The 15838-nt window shown below is 48.0% G+C and overlaps 2 protein-coding genes and 1 long non-coding RNA gene across 7 annotated transcripts in view; 1 reads left to right on the top strand and 2 right to left on the bottom strand.

The window, feature by feature from the left end:
- The window catches only part of TMOD1 (tropomodulin 1), an 81945-nt gene that overhangs the window by 23347 nt on the left and 42760 nt on the right, over positions 1–15838 (bottom strand). For 3 of the 5 annotated variants that reach the window (XM_067039752.1, XM_059073269.2, XM_067039751.1), the window contains exons 4-6: positions 9741–9860; positions 1731–1820; positions 714–844 (exon numbers count right to left, since the gene is read on the bottom strand). In XM_067039752.1, coding sequence (XP_066895853.1) covers positions 714–844; positions 1731–1820; positions 9741–9860 — 341 coding nt within the window. The remainder of the gene's footprint in view (positions 1–713; positions 845–1730; positions 1821–9740; positions 9861–15838) is intronic. The other 2 variants (XM_067039754.1, XM_067039753.1) reach the window with 1 other exon arrangement.
- Positions 1–15838, bottom strand: part of NCBP1 (nuclear cap binding protein subunit 1) — a 133802-nt gene that overhangs the window by 91480 nt on the left and 26484 nt on the right. The gene's annotated exons all lie outside the window — the stretch shown is intronic.
- Positions 7125–8554, top strand: LOC136794612 (uncharacterized). Its single transcript, XR_010841619.1, has 2 exons — positions 7125–7323; positions 7532–8554. It is a non-coding gene; the product is annotated as an uncharacterized lncRNA (long non-coding RNA).

The following is a 15838-nucleotide window of genomic DNA, read 5'->3' as shown; positions in this document are numbered from 1 at the left end:
GGGGAGTGAGGGGCCCACTTCTTATCTTACATCCACACCCCCCGAGAACTAATCCCTCTGGCCCCTGGACTGAGCAGGTGGGCAGGCAGCTGGGCCTGCTTCTGAATTCCTCCTGCAGCCTGTCCAGGGTAGGGCTGCCTGTCCATCCGTCCCCACTCTGCCCTTAGCGGTCACACAGGAAAGGTCCGGAGAGATGTGGGCCGACAGCTTGGAATATGTCTTTGGACATTTGGGCTGACAGTTTCCTTCCAAGGTTGCAGAATGAGGCTGAATATGTGCATGCTACACCGGTTCAGGGCTAGGTCCCTCCCCGGGCTTGGGTTACTCCGTGAACCTGGTTGGCCCCGGGCTTTTCCAGCCTCGGGATCCCGTGCAGCCATAAGTGTGTGACTCACGATTTTATCTCAGAGAAGCTCTCAGTGTTTTGAATAAGGTGGCGGGTTTCCAGAGCCGAAGCTGGGTTGGCCTGTGGTGAACATCTGGGTCTGATGTCAGTCCCCAAAAGAAACCAGGACCATGGGCTGTGCCGGTTTACACTATCCTCCCTCCGAAAGCTTCTGTCTCTATTCCTGATCCAGAAGCACCCAGAGTCCAAGCAGGACCCTGCTGTCTCCGCACAGCCAGGCCCGGGTCATCTGGGTCTGGGTGGCACTAGACATGGCTTCCCCACCTCCCCCCAGCAGGGCAAGTGGAGTGAAAGGGGTTAACCTCACCCGGATGTTGTTGAGGTTGACCTCTTCAAGTTTTGGGTCATTGCTCTTTATCCGCTCCAGCGTTTCCTCCAAGTCTGTTGCATTTGGTTCTTCATCAGGCACAGGCTTGTATTGTGTAGGTTTGATCACACCTAGAGTGACCGACAACAGGCAGGTGGCTCACAGAGACGGGGCGTCACTCTCCCTCGACATGAGGACACGGGCAGGAAGAGGCAGCAGAGCTCAGGGACACGGAAGGCTGGGCATCCCAGGGGCTATGGGGGATGGGCCCTACTTGGACTCTGCCTCTGCCGTCCTGCAACAACTGGGTGAATTCGCTAAACTGTCTGAACCTCGGTGTCCTCATCTGTAGAATGTGAACGAGTCATTCTACCCAGTGGGCTCTTGTGAGGGTAAAATGAAGCCTGGATGGGGAAGAAATGCATAGGCCTTCCAGAGGGAGGGATAATTGCACGCTGGGTGCCCCCGTTTCTCTTTGGGGCCAAAATGCCAGCTTGGAACCATGCAGTGGAGCAATTCAGACAATGCAATATTGGCACAGGAAAGGACAAGGAGACTCGTGGAGCAGGAGAGGCATCCGGAGACAGACCCATGTGGCTACATGGACATTCATGATCAAGGTGGAGTCCCAAACCAGAGGTGAAAGGATGAACTTTACAAAGAGTGGTGTTGGGACAACAGGATATTGGTTTAAAAAAATGAAAGTTAAATCTCATCTCACGCCACACACAAACATGAACTCTAGGAGGATTAAGAAGTTGAATATAAGAAGTAAACCTCTAAGACTTACAGAAGAAAATACAGGAGGATGTTTTCTTAATACTGGGACGGGGAGGGTCTTCGTAAATAAGTCACAAAATCCCAGGAGAGTAAAAGGAAAAAGTGGATAGATTTGGCTTTATAGAATTCGCAATCTTCTGCAGTGAGCCAGAGAGCGGGCAGAGACAGCAAGACGTGGGAGGACCCCTCACTTCCAAGGTGCCCTCGCTGGGGGCAGGGAGGGGTGCCCGTACTCACTGTTGAGTCCCTCCTTGTTCACGATGGAGCTGCTGCCCAAGGCCTGGTAGTACTGCTGGTTGCTCATGAGCGTGTGCATGCCCAGGATAGCTGCGGGGACACGAAGGGCCCATGACGCGCCTCTCAGACAGAGAGCCTTCTGGGCACGGACACTCCACGCCCCAGGAAGTTTTGCTCACAGAAATGGCAAGAAACACTTGCATGTAAACTTTCAAATTGTATTTGGTTTTTACTCTTGCCTCTATTGACGTGACTCTCGAATCTCCATCCCCAGCCCAGGTGTCTCTGTCCCTGGCCTCAGATTCCTAGATGTCCCTCTGATGTCCCACTGGCACGTCCAACCCAACCTGGCCAAAACGGAACTCCTCTTTCCCGACAACAGCCTCTTCCTTGGGCTCACGTTCCATCTGGTCAACCTGCCTGTCCCTCGGGGTAGACCCTCAGCCACATGGCACCCCTTCCCCTAAATCCTCACCCTCCTATACAGAGCCTCTCACCTGTCCCACCTTCCACTCCATCACCTCTGTCCTGGTTAAAGCCCTACCAGTTCTCGCCTGTATTATCACAGCTGTGGAATCACTAGTACTCTGGCCTCAGCCTCTTCCTATCTTCCCCCACCAGCATTCAGCACAGAGCAGCCAGAAAGATCTCTCTGGAAAGGCAAACCTAACCACATCCCCCCCGTGATCAGTCATTCTTTCATCCGTTCATTTGTTCGACGTTTACTGAGTACCAGCATCATGTGTCCAGCTCCGGGGGGGGGGGGACACTGAGGAACAAGAAAGACAGGGGCTCTGCCACATAGGTTACAGTCTGCTGGGAATGAGAAACTAAGCAGGTACCCACACGATTAAAAACGTAAGTGCAGAGTATGCTAAGTGTTGTAAAGAAAAAGTTCAGTGAGTTCTGGGAGAAGAGAACAGAGAAACCTGGGATGAGAGAGGTGAATATAGATGTTGGCCAAGTTAAGAGAAAGGAGGTAGAGCATTCTGGGTAGAGGGATGGCGGGTGGGAAGCCCTAGGCTTGGGGAGCGGAAGGCCAGGGAGGGAGGGGGGAGCTGAAGACGGATAGAGGACGAAGCTGGACATGTGGCAGAGGGCAACGGGTCCTCACCAAATGCTTATGTCGGGCTAGAGAGTACACCGTACATCAGTGACACTCAGTCTGGTTGTACATCGGAATCACTGGGACTCTTCTGAAACTCCTGATGCCCAGGACTCCCCCAGACCAATGAAACCACAATCCCTGGGCTGGGGCCAGGCATCTGCCTTTTTTCAAGCTCCCCAGGTGGTTTCACCGGGCAGCCGAGGTTGAGAACACTGACTGCCTAACGCCATCCCCCTTAATCTTCACAACAACCCATTGGAGTAGATTTTATTCAAATAGGCAAGGTCACATCCTGCAGGGTCTTCTAGGTCCAGGTAAGAAGCTCAGATGTCTTTTTCTAGGTGTGGCCTGAGCAGGGAGTGAGATGGGCTGACTCAAGTTCTGGGACTGTTACTCAGGCTGAATGTGGAGCACTGACTAGAGGGGAGGGATGGGCGTGCAGGACCATGAGGCTGGTGCAGCATCCGCCTGGGAGGACGGTGGCTTGTGACTCCAGAGCCTGGCTTCACTGGCCCTCCCCGGGGCTGGCCCTGTTTCAATAGCCTTGTCCCTCGCCCACACCCTTTCTGCTCCTGCGACACAAAGGATCACTGCTCAGCAGATGCTCTTGCTTCTGCCAATGCTGCCTGTCTGCTGGCAATCCTCTCTCCATCTGCACTGCCCACTGCTGAAATGGCCCCCAGGAGAGTTTTGAGATTTAGCAAATAAAAATGACAGGATACCCAGTTAAATGGTAATTTCAGATAAACAATGAAAAAGGTTCTAGTATAAGTACATCCCATTCAGTATTTGAGACCTTCTTATATTAGAAACTTATTCATCATTTATCTGAAATTCAGATCCAACGGAGCATACTATATTTGATCTAACAACTCTACCTCCCCATCCTTTAAGTTTGGAATAATGCTTCCTCCCCCAGGGAGTCCTCCTGGATTCCACCTTCTCTCTCTGTAGTTCTCTCACAGCACCTGACGTCCTTATCACGGTACATAGTCAACACAGTGTTAGAGCTTTCTGGGTACATGCATGCTTCCCCTACTGGACTGTGGGCTTTCAGAGGTCAGGGAAGAATATTATCTCTCTTCTACCTCTTCCAGAAGATGGTATTTGGTAAACATTTGCTCATTTAAAAAAATTCCCCTGGCCATTTCATTAGACACAATTTCTAGTTAGACAACAGCGAGCCTTTAGTGAAGACTCAATAGAACCAAGTTCCAGCCCTGACTCTGCCCCTGATGCTGTGTGACCTTGGGTAAGTCTCCTCCCCTCTCTGAGCTTCAGCCTCCTCTGTACAACGAGGGGTGAGACCAGACCATTGGTTGTCAATCATGGATAGACAAATTACCCGGGAGCTTTATGACAATACCAGTGCTCCTCCTGAACAAACTGATTCGAATCTCTGGAGATGTATTTTTAATCTCCTTGGATGATTTTTGATGCTTAGTGGGAGCTACAAACCACAAGACAAGATGATCTCAAAGTACCTTCTGTTTCTCACATTCTAAGAGTCTTCTCTGCTAAAATTAGACTTGCCTGCTCATCGCTAAGGAGAACTGGTAAGGAGAGAGGCATCTGCACTGTTTTGAGCTCTCTGGGCTTTAATTTAGGCTGCGTTTCTGTGGGCAGAGCGAGCTGAAGCCTGCGTCAGCAGCAGGTGAATCAGATCACCTGGAGTCACCTTCTGGAGCTGGCTCTTCCAGCTCCCATACAGAGAGCAGCTTTGGTGGTGGTTCTGGGCTGCTGCTGGGATTCTAGTTTTGGAAAAACAGTTTGGAAAGGTTGCTGGAATCATAGGAAAGATGTAACCTCATATGGCTGGCTGGTCTTGCTTAGAGTGTATAGAGAGGTGGAAAATGGAAAATGCATTTTGTGCTTGGACAATAGCTTCTTGTAATGGTCCAGAAAGAGAGGGCAGAGGCAGGAAGGTTACAAGGAAGTGCTGGGGGACAGAGGAAGGAGACCTGGGCTCCAGTCTGGGCCTTGGTACTAATTTGCTGGGTAACCCTGTCCAGGTCATTTCTACTTTTGGGTCCTCTGTGTTCTCACCTGTAAAATGGACTATGTTTGAAGGATGATCTCTTACCTTCACATGGGACTTAATAGCCACATGGCAATTTCTCATCTTCTTACGCTGTTTGATTTTTACAGCAAGCATCCAGGGCAGTTACTGTCGGTCCCCACTTTTCCAGCAGGCTCAAGAGGGAAATGGTTGGTCAAAGACCGTTCGGTGAGGACCCTCCTGGCTTCTAAGTTAGTGTCCCCACCCACACCTCTACACACTAGGTCACCAACAGGTCTAAAGTTCTAAACCTTGTCCTCAACTTCAGAATTCTAAGGACAGATAACAATATATTCTAGGAGGTAATGTATGTCAATAGTAGCCCTAAGAAGAAATAAAACGACTTTGCAGTTCAGAGGAGCTTAGAGTTCTAAGAAGGAAGGAGGGAAGGAGGGAGGGGAAAAGGGAGGGAAGGAGGAACGGGAGAGGCCAAGCTAAATCTCCACTGCTGAGCAGAATGCTTGACGGTTCTGAAGCCAGTATTTCCTCTCCCGCCCTAAGCACCAAATTGTGACTTTATCCTTGCTTGGTTTTGCACACTCCATGTCACCAGGAGTGAGTGATAGAGAAAAAGAGCACATCAACATTGTTTGCTGCTTCATTCTTTTTTAAAAAAAATAAATTTACTTATTTTTATTTATTTATTTTTGGCTGCATTGGGTCTTCGTTGCTGCATGCAGGATTTCTCTAGTTGTGGCGAGCGAGGGATACTCTTCGTTGTGGTGCGTGGGTTTCTCAATGCAGTGGCTTCTCTTGTGGAGCACGGGCTCTAGGCACGCAGGCTTCAGCAGTTGTGGCACATGGGCTCAGTAGTTGTGGCGCACGGGCTTAGTTGCTCCACGGCATGTGGGATCTTCCCGGACCAGGGCTCGAACCCTCTTCCACTGGGATGCTTCTCCCCGCCTAGTTCACCTCTACTCTTCCTCCTTTTGGCTCAGCTTCAGTGTCCACTCTCATCTTGCAGCCCCACCACCTCACTCGGCCCTTTCTCCCTCCGACACTCACTCCCACTTGTCCTTCCACGTTGGCCTCAGTGTTTGTTTAACCTTGGCTCCTTGAGGGCAGGCACCGGGCCGCTTTCTTACGATTGGTCCAGAGCAATCGGAGGCTTAGTTAATGGAAATGTTCTGCCTGGGAGTTGAGTTGCGGGGAGCAGAGATGACCTGAAGACCCTGTGCCCAGCGCATCCTCCTCTTCTTTCCCTAATGAGTCATCCACTCGGGGCTCCAGCTACTCCCCCAACACAGCCAGCTCTCCGACAAGATGTCCTGCCTCCAGCGCCCCCGTCTCTTAAACTGACTGACTCCTTGCATCCTTGCAGGAACCCAGCTCTGTTTTCTGATGCCTCAGGCCAGAAAGCCTGTCGTCGTCGTCTAGTCATCTCAGCCTCTTGGCCTCTGACCCAGCTCTAGGAACATCTGGTCTCTCGGAGCCACGTTCCAGACGCAGTCCACCTCAGCCCTTGGCCTTACCTGGGGCCTGCCTCTTACATCCCCTCATCCTCCGAGCACCACAGCCTCTCTGCCCAAGCCCCTGCTTTCATCCGGCCTCTCCCAACACTCCCCCAGGCCCGGGTGTCAATGCTTTTGCATGACATCCGGAGCCTTTCCTAATTTGGCCCCACCCTCCCCAGGCCGACTCCATGAGACTCTGCCACGCACCCCCTCTCACCACTCTGTTTCTATCCCCCTACCCTGGAGGGCTTTATCCAGGTTGTACTGGGTGGTGATGCTATGAGTGGGACCCAGCTGCCTGGGTTCAAACCCCGCGGGCAAGGATATCCTCACTGTGCTAACTTCCCCTCTCTGAACAATGAGGACACCAATAAAACTCACTCCATAGGACTGCTGCGGTCAATAAATGCAGCAAGGCAGGGAAAGCAACTCCCACAGGAGCCGGGACATAGGTGGTCAACAAATGCTCCGCGCCTCCTTCCACTGCCAGCTTGCAAACGGCTGACACACAACGACACGTGCCCAAGGTTAGCCAGTGAACACTGGTGTGTCGCCTTGCAGCACCCCTCTCCTTTCCGGACAGCGGAAGTGTATGGTAACATGAACAGATACTAATAATTAGTCACGCCAATAAAAATAAAGAGGAATAGTTTCAATACATCAACCCAGAAACTTAGCACAACATTGCAGCTCTATTTTGGCACCGACAGCAGTCATTTGATAATCCCTCTGAGCTGCCTGACAAGGGGAGTGACGTCATGGAGGGTGATCGGAGGAGAAGGACCAGGATAAAAACAGCCCTTGGGGTGAGTCAGTGTGGAGATGCTGGACAACCATGTTACTCACCCACCGCCCAGCTGCACAGATTAACCAGAACTCAAGGGGACCCCGCGTCCGGGAGACCGTTCCGTCAAAATACCCGAGCCTAACGGGGATCTAATGCAACTTGTGTGGTTTCTGACAAGCGAACCAGTTGAGTATCCTGAGCTAAGTGCTCCATTTCCATCCAGGTGACCTCCTCACTGCTACGTACTTCACAGTGAAAATGAACACCTTTCTCTCTCAGCCCGGACACCCTTTAAGCCACTGCCCTTTGTCCTTTCCCAAATGTTCTGCCTCCTTAGGAAAGGGTTGTCTGGACCGAGGGTCTACACATTGGCTCTCCTTTTTCACTCCTTAGGCCCTGCGATCTGGCTTTGGTGCCCCTTCTTCCTCTTTCCTAAGAGTGTCGTCAGGACTGACGCACGACACCCATGAGAAGCAGGAGGACGTGAGGAGCAGAAGACACTGCGGCCGCTGAGCCTCCCGGTGCTGGCGGGCTCGCCTGGCCTCTGGCTCCAGCGCTGAGTCTCCCGGCCAGCCCTGAGCCCTCATTCTGTCTCCCTAGCTCTTGCGTTAGGCTCTGCCCATCTTGATTTGGCCGTTGGTTCCCAGCCCATTTGTGGCTCCCTGGCCTTCACTGTGGCTATGTTCACCCCATTTCCACTCCTCTCCCAAACGCTTCTACCTCGGCCAGGGCCCTTGCCTCCAGAGCCCTGGGTCCCCACTACTGCCAGGCCCTCTGCCTGGAACTGGATGATGCTAATGACACCCACCTCTCTATCTCCAGTGTGGACCCCTTGCAGAACACAAGACTTTCACGTTGGGACTTCCCTGGTGGCGCAGGGGTTAAGAATCCACCTGCCAATGCAGGGGACACAGGTTCAAGCCCTGGTTCCGGAAGATCCCACATGCTGTGGAGTAACTAAGCCCGTGCGCCACAGCTACTGAGCCTGCGCTCTAGAGCCCGTAAGTCACAACTACTGAGCCCGTGTGCCACAACTATTGAAGCCCGCGTGCCTAGAGCCTGTGCTCTGCAACAAGAGAAGCCACCACGATGAGAAGCCCGCGCACCTCAACGAAGAGTAGCCCCCGCTCGCTGCAACTAGAGAAAGCCTGCGCACAGCAACGAAGACCCAACGCAGCCAAAAATAAATAAACAAATGAATGATTTTTTTTTTTTAAAGGCTTTCATGTACAACTGCCCTTGATTGGGTGGCCCACAGGCACTCTGAACTCTAAAGGTCCCAAACTGAACTCCATATTTCCCCTACACCTGCTCCTCCCCACTGTTAGGGTTGAATTGTGTCCCTCCAAAATTGTTGATTTTGTCCTGATTTGTCCCTCCAATATGTTGAATAAAGTAATTTCTAGTACCTTAGAATTTGTAACTATATTTGGAGATAAGGTCTTTAAAAAAGTGATTAAGTGTCAATGAGCCTGTTAGGGTGGGTCCTAATCCAATCTGTCTGGTGTACTTACAAGAAGGAGATTAGGACACACAAAGGGACACAAGGGGACACATGCACAGAGGGACACCATGAGATACGGTCATCTGGAATCAAGGAGAGAGGGCTCAGAGGAAACCAAGACTGTGGACACCTTGATCTTGGACATCTAACCTCCAGAACTATTGAGAAAATACATTTCTGTTACTTAAGCCACCGGCCTGTGGTATTTCGTTAGGGCAGCCTGGGCAGACAAACGCACCTTCATTAAAGGCACCAACGTCCACTTAGTCTCTGGAGCCAGGTCTGGGCTCCTCCCTTGACCTCACAGTTGACCCTGTCTTTCCTCTCCCCTTCCCACTTGCCTTGAGTCTCTCCCTACCCCATCCACACTCCTGTCATCTGGGTGAGGGTTAGTAGCCCCCAAGACTGCAAAAGAAAAAGACCAGCGACCTCACTGGGCCAGGGAGCACAGCATGGTTGTGGGCACACTGTGGCCAGAGCTTGACCCCCCCCGGGGGGAACGGACATGGGCAAGTAGGACAGGGACCAGACAGTAAAAAGGGGAAAAGAGCAGGTGGCAAAAAGCTCTGGATATCAGGCCACCTTCTGGAGTTTTAGGGGCTGTTTGGGAAGATCACATGGAAACACACATGAAGATGGAGGGTGTTGTACAAATATGAGATATGGGGTGATCGCCTCCAAGCCCGGCTCTCCAAGCTGTGCAAAATGGTAAAATCAGATGACTTGCTCCAGCCCTCTGTGAGCCTCCTGGACCTGAGATGCCGGCAGCCCTCTGTCTGCCCCCGTCTATCCTCTCTCCCCAGGCGGCCTGAGCAGGATTTGATGCCATGGCTGGTGAAGGGCCCAGGCTGCCTTGCACACCCCTCTGGGATGGGGGGGGGGGTCTCATGGCAGCAACAGCTGGCTCCGTGGTGGGAAGAGTTTTGGTTTTATCTCCATTTTATTCATTTCGGTTTTTAATAATAGAGTTCTATCTCCTCTAGTCCTTGATAGAAACAGAGAGGGTGTTTATGTTGAAATAAACCATCCAAGGCTCGCCTGCAGACGTGGGTCAAACGCTTTTGGAGGATGTGGGGAAGCATCAGGAACACCTCTTACCTGCAATGTCACAGAGTTCTGCATCCGAGGCATTTGCCAGGGCCTCCTCCAGCTCCGGCTCCAGTGTCACACTTTCCAGCACGGGGTCCATCGGCTTCTGCTTGGGGACCCAGACTTTTCCTGAAAACACACGGGGTGCCCATTACAGGGAGTGCAGCTGCACTGGGGCCCTGGGTGGACCGTCCTAAAGCTCTGTGGATCCCTTGATGCCGAGATTCCATTAAAACTTCTCCCTCTGGGGACCCGGTGCCAAACTTGTCCAAAGAAAGGGAATCAGAGATCTCCAACAAAGCACCCTTCACGTTTGAAAAGAAGAACTTTATAACTTGGTCAAGGGAGACTACTCACTACTGAAAACATTGGTTATTAATTTTAACAATCTGTAAGTAGGAAAAAGTACAAAAGAAGAATATAAAAAAATGCCAGGGTCTGGAATACTCTAAACAAGCGTTCTGGTATGAGAGAAAAATTTAGAAACATTTCTAAACCAAATAAATAAAATACACTCAGATGATTAAAAGAGGCATAGGGAGAAAATATAATGCCTCTTGGGACATTATATTTTTACAGTGTCAGACTCATAATTGAACGAGAGAGCAAAGAGCAAAGAGGATGGTCGGTCGCTGCAGTGTGCACCAAGACGGATTGTTAAAGAAATTATGGGGCATCCATACAATGGCGTTCTAGCAGTTATTATTATAAAGGACGGTGGAGATCTCTATGTACTATGAAAGGAAAATGCCCAAGACAAAATCTTGTGTGAAAAAGCAAGTTTACAAAATAGCATGAATTATCTAATTCCATTTATGAAAAATTGCACATATATCAATATATATTTATCCATGAAACACTGTTTTTTCTTGCCGTACACAGGCCTCTCACTGTTGTGGCCTCTCCCGTTGCGGAGCACAGGCTCCGGACGCGCAGGCTCAGCGGCCATGGCTCACGGGCCCAGCCGCTCCGCGGCATGTGGGATCCTCCCGGACCGGGGCACGAACCCGTGTCCCCTGCATCGGCAGGCGGACTCCCAACCACTGCGCCACCAGGGAAGCCCCATGCAACACATATTTACTGAATACTTCCTATGTGCCCAGCACCTTTCTTGGCACTAGGGGGACAGCAATGAACAGTATACAGTTTAATGAAAGAAGACAGATAATAAACAAACATGTAAAGATACCAGAGAGTACTAAGAATCACAAAGGAAAATAAAGCCAAGCAAAAGACTAGGAAGTTCCAGGCTGGGGTGTGGGTGAGGTGGACTGTGCTATCTTGGGTAGCGTGGTCAGAGAAGATGACCTGTGAGCTGGGCCCTGACAGAGTGAGGAAATGAGCTCCTCAGACCAACGACAAGACAAGGATGCCTGCTTTCATTGCTCCTACCCAACTGTGTATTGAAAGTCCTAGTCAGAGCAAATGGACAAGAAAAAGAAATACATGGCATCCAGACTAGAAAGGAAGAAATAAAATGATCTCTGTTCACAGACGACATGATGTTATATGCAGAAAATGTTCCACACACACACACACACAAAAACAGGGTACAAGATTAACATATACAGATAAGTGGGGTACATCAGCAAATAACAATATGAAAGGGAAATTAGGAAAATAATTTCATCTACAATACAATCCAAAAGAATAAAATACGTAGGAATAAATTTAACCAAGGAGGTGAAAGACTTGTGCACGGAACACTATAAAACATTGTTGAAAAAATGAAAGACCTAAATAAACAGAAAGATATCTCAAGTTCATGGATTGGAAGACAATATTAAAATGGCAATATTGCCCAAAGCAATCTGCAGATTCAATGCCATCCTTATCAAAATTCCAATGGCCCTCCTCCTTTTTTTTGGAAATGGAAAAGCCAGTCCTCAAATTCATATGGAATTGTAAGGGGCTCCAAATAACCAAAACAATCTTGATAAAGAACAAAGTTGGAGGACTCAGACTTCCTGATTTCAAAACTTACTACAAAGTTAAACAGTGTGACACTGACATAAGGATAGACATATAAAAAAATGGAATAGAATTGAGAGTCCAGAAATAAACCCATACATCTATGGGAAATTGATTTTTGACAAGGGTGCCAAGTCCATTGAATGGGGAAAGAATAGTTTCTTCAAGAAGTGGTGTGGGACAACTGGATATCCACATGCAGAAAGATAAAGCTGTACCCCTATCTCATACCATACACAAAAACTGACTGGAAATGGATAAATGATTTAAATGTAATACCTAAAACTATAAAATTCTTAGAAGAAAACATAAGCGTAAATCTTTATGACCTTAGATTTGGCCAAGTATTCCTAGATATGACAACAAAAGAATAAGCAACTAAAGAAAAATAGATCAATTGAACTTAACCAAAATAAAACTTTTGTGTATCAAAGGACATTATCAAGAAAGTGGAAAGATAACATACAGAAGAGGAGAAAATATTTACAAATCATATATCTGATAGGGTCTAGTATTCAGAATATATAAAGAACTTTTACAACTCAACAACAAAAAGAAAAACAACCCAATTTAAAAATGGGCAAAGGACTTATAGACATTTCTCCAAAGAGGATACACAATTGCCTCTAGGTATCTGAGGGGGATTGGATGCTCAAGTCCCTTATATAAAATTGTATAGTATTTGCATATAACCTACACACATCCTCCCGTATACTTCAGATCATCTCTAGGTTACGTATAATACCTAATACAATGTGAATGCTATGTAAATAGTTGTCAGTGCGTGGCAAATTCAAGTTTTGCCTTTTTAAACTGTGTGGAATTTTTCTGAATATTTTTGATCCACAGTTGGGTGAATCCGCGGATATGGAACCTACGGATATGGAGAGTCAACTGTACAGATGGCCAAGCACATGACAAGATGCTCAACATCACTGGTCATTAGACAAACGCAAATCAAAACCACAATGAGATACCACTTCACAACCATGATAATGGCTATAACATAAACCAAAAACCAAAATGGAAAATAACAAATGTTGGCAAGGATGTGGAGAAATTGGAACCCTCAAATATTGCTGATGGGAATGTAAAATGGTGCAGTTGCTTGGGAAAACTGTTTGGCAGTTCTTCAAAAAATTAAACACAGAATTACCATATGATCCAGCAATTCCACTCCTAGGTATATACCCAAAAGTTACCCAGACAAATACTTGTATAGGAATATTCACAGCACCACGAATCACAACAGCCAAAAAGTGGAAACAACCAAAATGTTCATCAATGGACAAATTGTGGAATATTATTCAGTAATAAAAAGGAATGAATGAGTCTCGAAAATAATATTCTAAGTGAAAGAAGCCAGACACACAAAGTCACATATTATATGATTTAATTTATAGGAGATATCCAGAATAGGTAAATCCATAGAAACAGATTGGTGGTTGCCAGGGGTTGGGAGCAAGGGACATGGGGAGTAACTGCTTATTGGGTACAGGGTTTTATTTTGGAGTGATGAAAATGTTTTGGATCTAGACAGAGATGGTAGTTGCACAACATTGTGTGTGTACTAAATGCCACTGAATTGTTCACCTGAAAATAGTTAACTTTATGGTATGTGAATTTTACTTCAATTTTTAAAAACCTGCTCATTTTGGCTACTGATTGAGAATAGACTGAAGTGGGGCCAGGATGGAAGTCAGGAGATGGTTAGGAGGCTCCTTCAAAAGTCCACATGAGAGATGATAGTGACTTGGACCAGAGGTGGTGAGGGGTGGGAAGAGTAATGTTCAGAAGGATATTCACTAAAATGGGATCAGTGCCTACCTCTCAGCAGAGAGTATTACTTTGTTTTGTTATTTAAATTGTTTACAGGGGCTTCCCTGGTGGTGCAGTGGTTAAGAATCCGCCTGCCAGTGCAGGGGACACGGGTTCGAGCCCTGGTCCGGGAAGATGCCACATGCCGCGGAGCAACTAAGCCCATGCACCACAACTACTGAGCCTGCACTCTAGAGCCCGTGAGCCACAACGACTGAGCCCATGTGCCACAACTACTGAAGCCTACACGCCTAGAGCCTGTGCTCCGCAATAAGAGAAGCCTCCGCAATGAGAAGCCCGTGCACTGCAACGAAGAGTAGCCCCTGCTCGCCACAACTAGAGAAAGCCCGCGTGCAGCAACAAAGACCCAACGCAGCCAAAAAAATAAACAAATAAATTTATAAAATAAATAAATAAATTGTTTACAGCAAAGATCAACTACTATACAAGCAGAACAGTCAGCAAAGTCATCTGGGAGAAAATGTATCATAACCTTCACCAGAGGTGCATCTGGAAAACAGCAAATCAAAATGGCTAAAAAGAAAACGAAATGGCTAAAAGAAAAATGAACTGTGAAAATGACTGCTGCAGTGACTAGGATGAACATTCAGTAAATATTTAAGACCTATGGTTTATTATGCCCCTGCAGCAGGTGCCTCCATGAGGGTGGTGACTCTAAGACACTATAAGAGGGACTCAGCCGTCTTCCCTTCCTTCATCTTACTAGTTGGGATGTGGGTGTGATGACTGGAGCCTCAGCAGTCAGATGGACCACGAGGATAAGAATATATTACAAGGATGGCAGAACGAAAAACTGGAGAGGGTCTTGATTCCTAATGCCAAGGAAGATGTCTTACAAGCTCTGGAATGCCTAACCCTGCAGCTCTACTAAGTGAAAGAAAACTAAACTTCCATTTTAAGTCTCTCTTACTTTACTTGTTTCTTCAGCACATGCAGCCAAATCCGTATAATGAAAATACCCTGAATGGAACTTTATTCTGATTCCCCCACTTGAATGAGAGTGAGGGAAAATCTAAATTCCTCAGGACTTTGCAGCAGTTTATGGCTCTTACCACATCCTGCTGGGTTTTGTAGTGCCTGAAATGCTATTTCCCCCCAGCCTAGGCTCGCTCTAGGCCCAGCATGGGGCAAGTGCTCAGTAGAGCTGGACTGAACAGCCCTGCGTCTGCCTCTTAGAGCTGGAAGGTCTCCTTCCCCACACTCTCTGTTGAGACTGTACTTATTCAATATACATGGACTCCAACAATCATCTTGTAAATATTTTATGATGACGATGCTGGTGGTGGTGATGAAAATAAAACTTTTAGGCTTGTCATAATATGAAAATAGAATAAGTTCTAGCTACCCTCCTTGGGTCAGCCTGCTTTTTCATGAGGGCACTCAGCCTCTGGGAGTCTGGAGAGCTGTTCCTGGCTCAGGGCCAGGTCAGCACTCTGCGAAGGGGCAGCAGGACTGGTTTATATATCGCCCAGATTCCCTTCCCCATCCCCCATCTCATCTCCAGCTCCTGCCCTGGGAGGGGGATGGGCACACAAGAGAGCAGAAGTCAGTAATGACTCACCAACTGTCCACTCAGGTCTGCTGCTGACTCTCTCACAGCCTTGGTTTCCCCATTTTTCAAATATGTAGGGGGGGTAGTGGGAGTTTTAAGGCCCCATGAAATCCAGAGATTTTATTACCTTTACCTGCTGCACAGAAATCGCTCCTCATGGTACAGGTACCTTGCTTAAAACCATCTTGTGCCTACGCTCTCAGCCAGGCACACCCAGCCCTTATGGTCAAGGGCCCCTTCCCCTGCCGCCAGCTCCAGGGTGCCTCAGGCCACACAATTCTTCCAAAGCTCTGTAATCCAGATGTCTCCTGGGCTTCCCTGACCTTCCAAGTTTTCAGTAAAATCTGGACTGAGCTTCAATTCCAGGCACTGGGATGGCCAGAAGTCCTCCCTGAAATGCCCACACCTGCTCTCTCTTTCATTTTATTATTTATCAGGCAGCTACTCTGTGCAGCATTGTGCTAATACGACAGGGACACAGAGATAAATGCCATAGACAGGGATCCTTGGCTCATCATGAAGACATTCTTCCATTCTTGAGGAGAATGGAAGAGGCGGAAAACAAACAATTAATTACCCAATTAATTAATTAATAAGAATTAATGCTTTCATTCAACAAATATTTACTAGGTGCCTACCACATGCTAGGGTTTTTGAGGTATAGGGATATAACAATGAACTAGACAGATGTGGTGCTTGTACCCATGGAGCTTATATTTGAAGGAAAAAGCCTATAAGATCCATT

This window comes from Kogia breviceps, chromosome 8 (assembly GCF_026419965.1).
Source record: "Kogia breviceps isolate mKogBre1 chromosome 8, mKogBre1 haplotype 1, whole genome shotgun sequence".
NCBI lineage: Eukaryota > Metazoa > Chordata > Mammalia > Artiodactyla > Physeteridae > Kogia > Kogia breviceps.
Note: the sequence above shows the minus strand (reverse complement) of the source record. Positions and strands in the feature narration are given on the sequence as shown.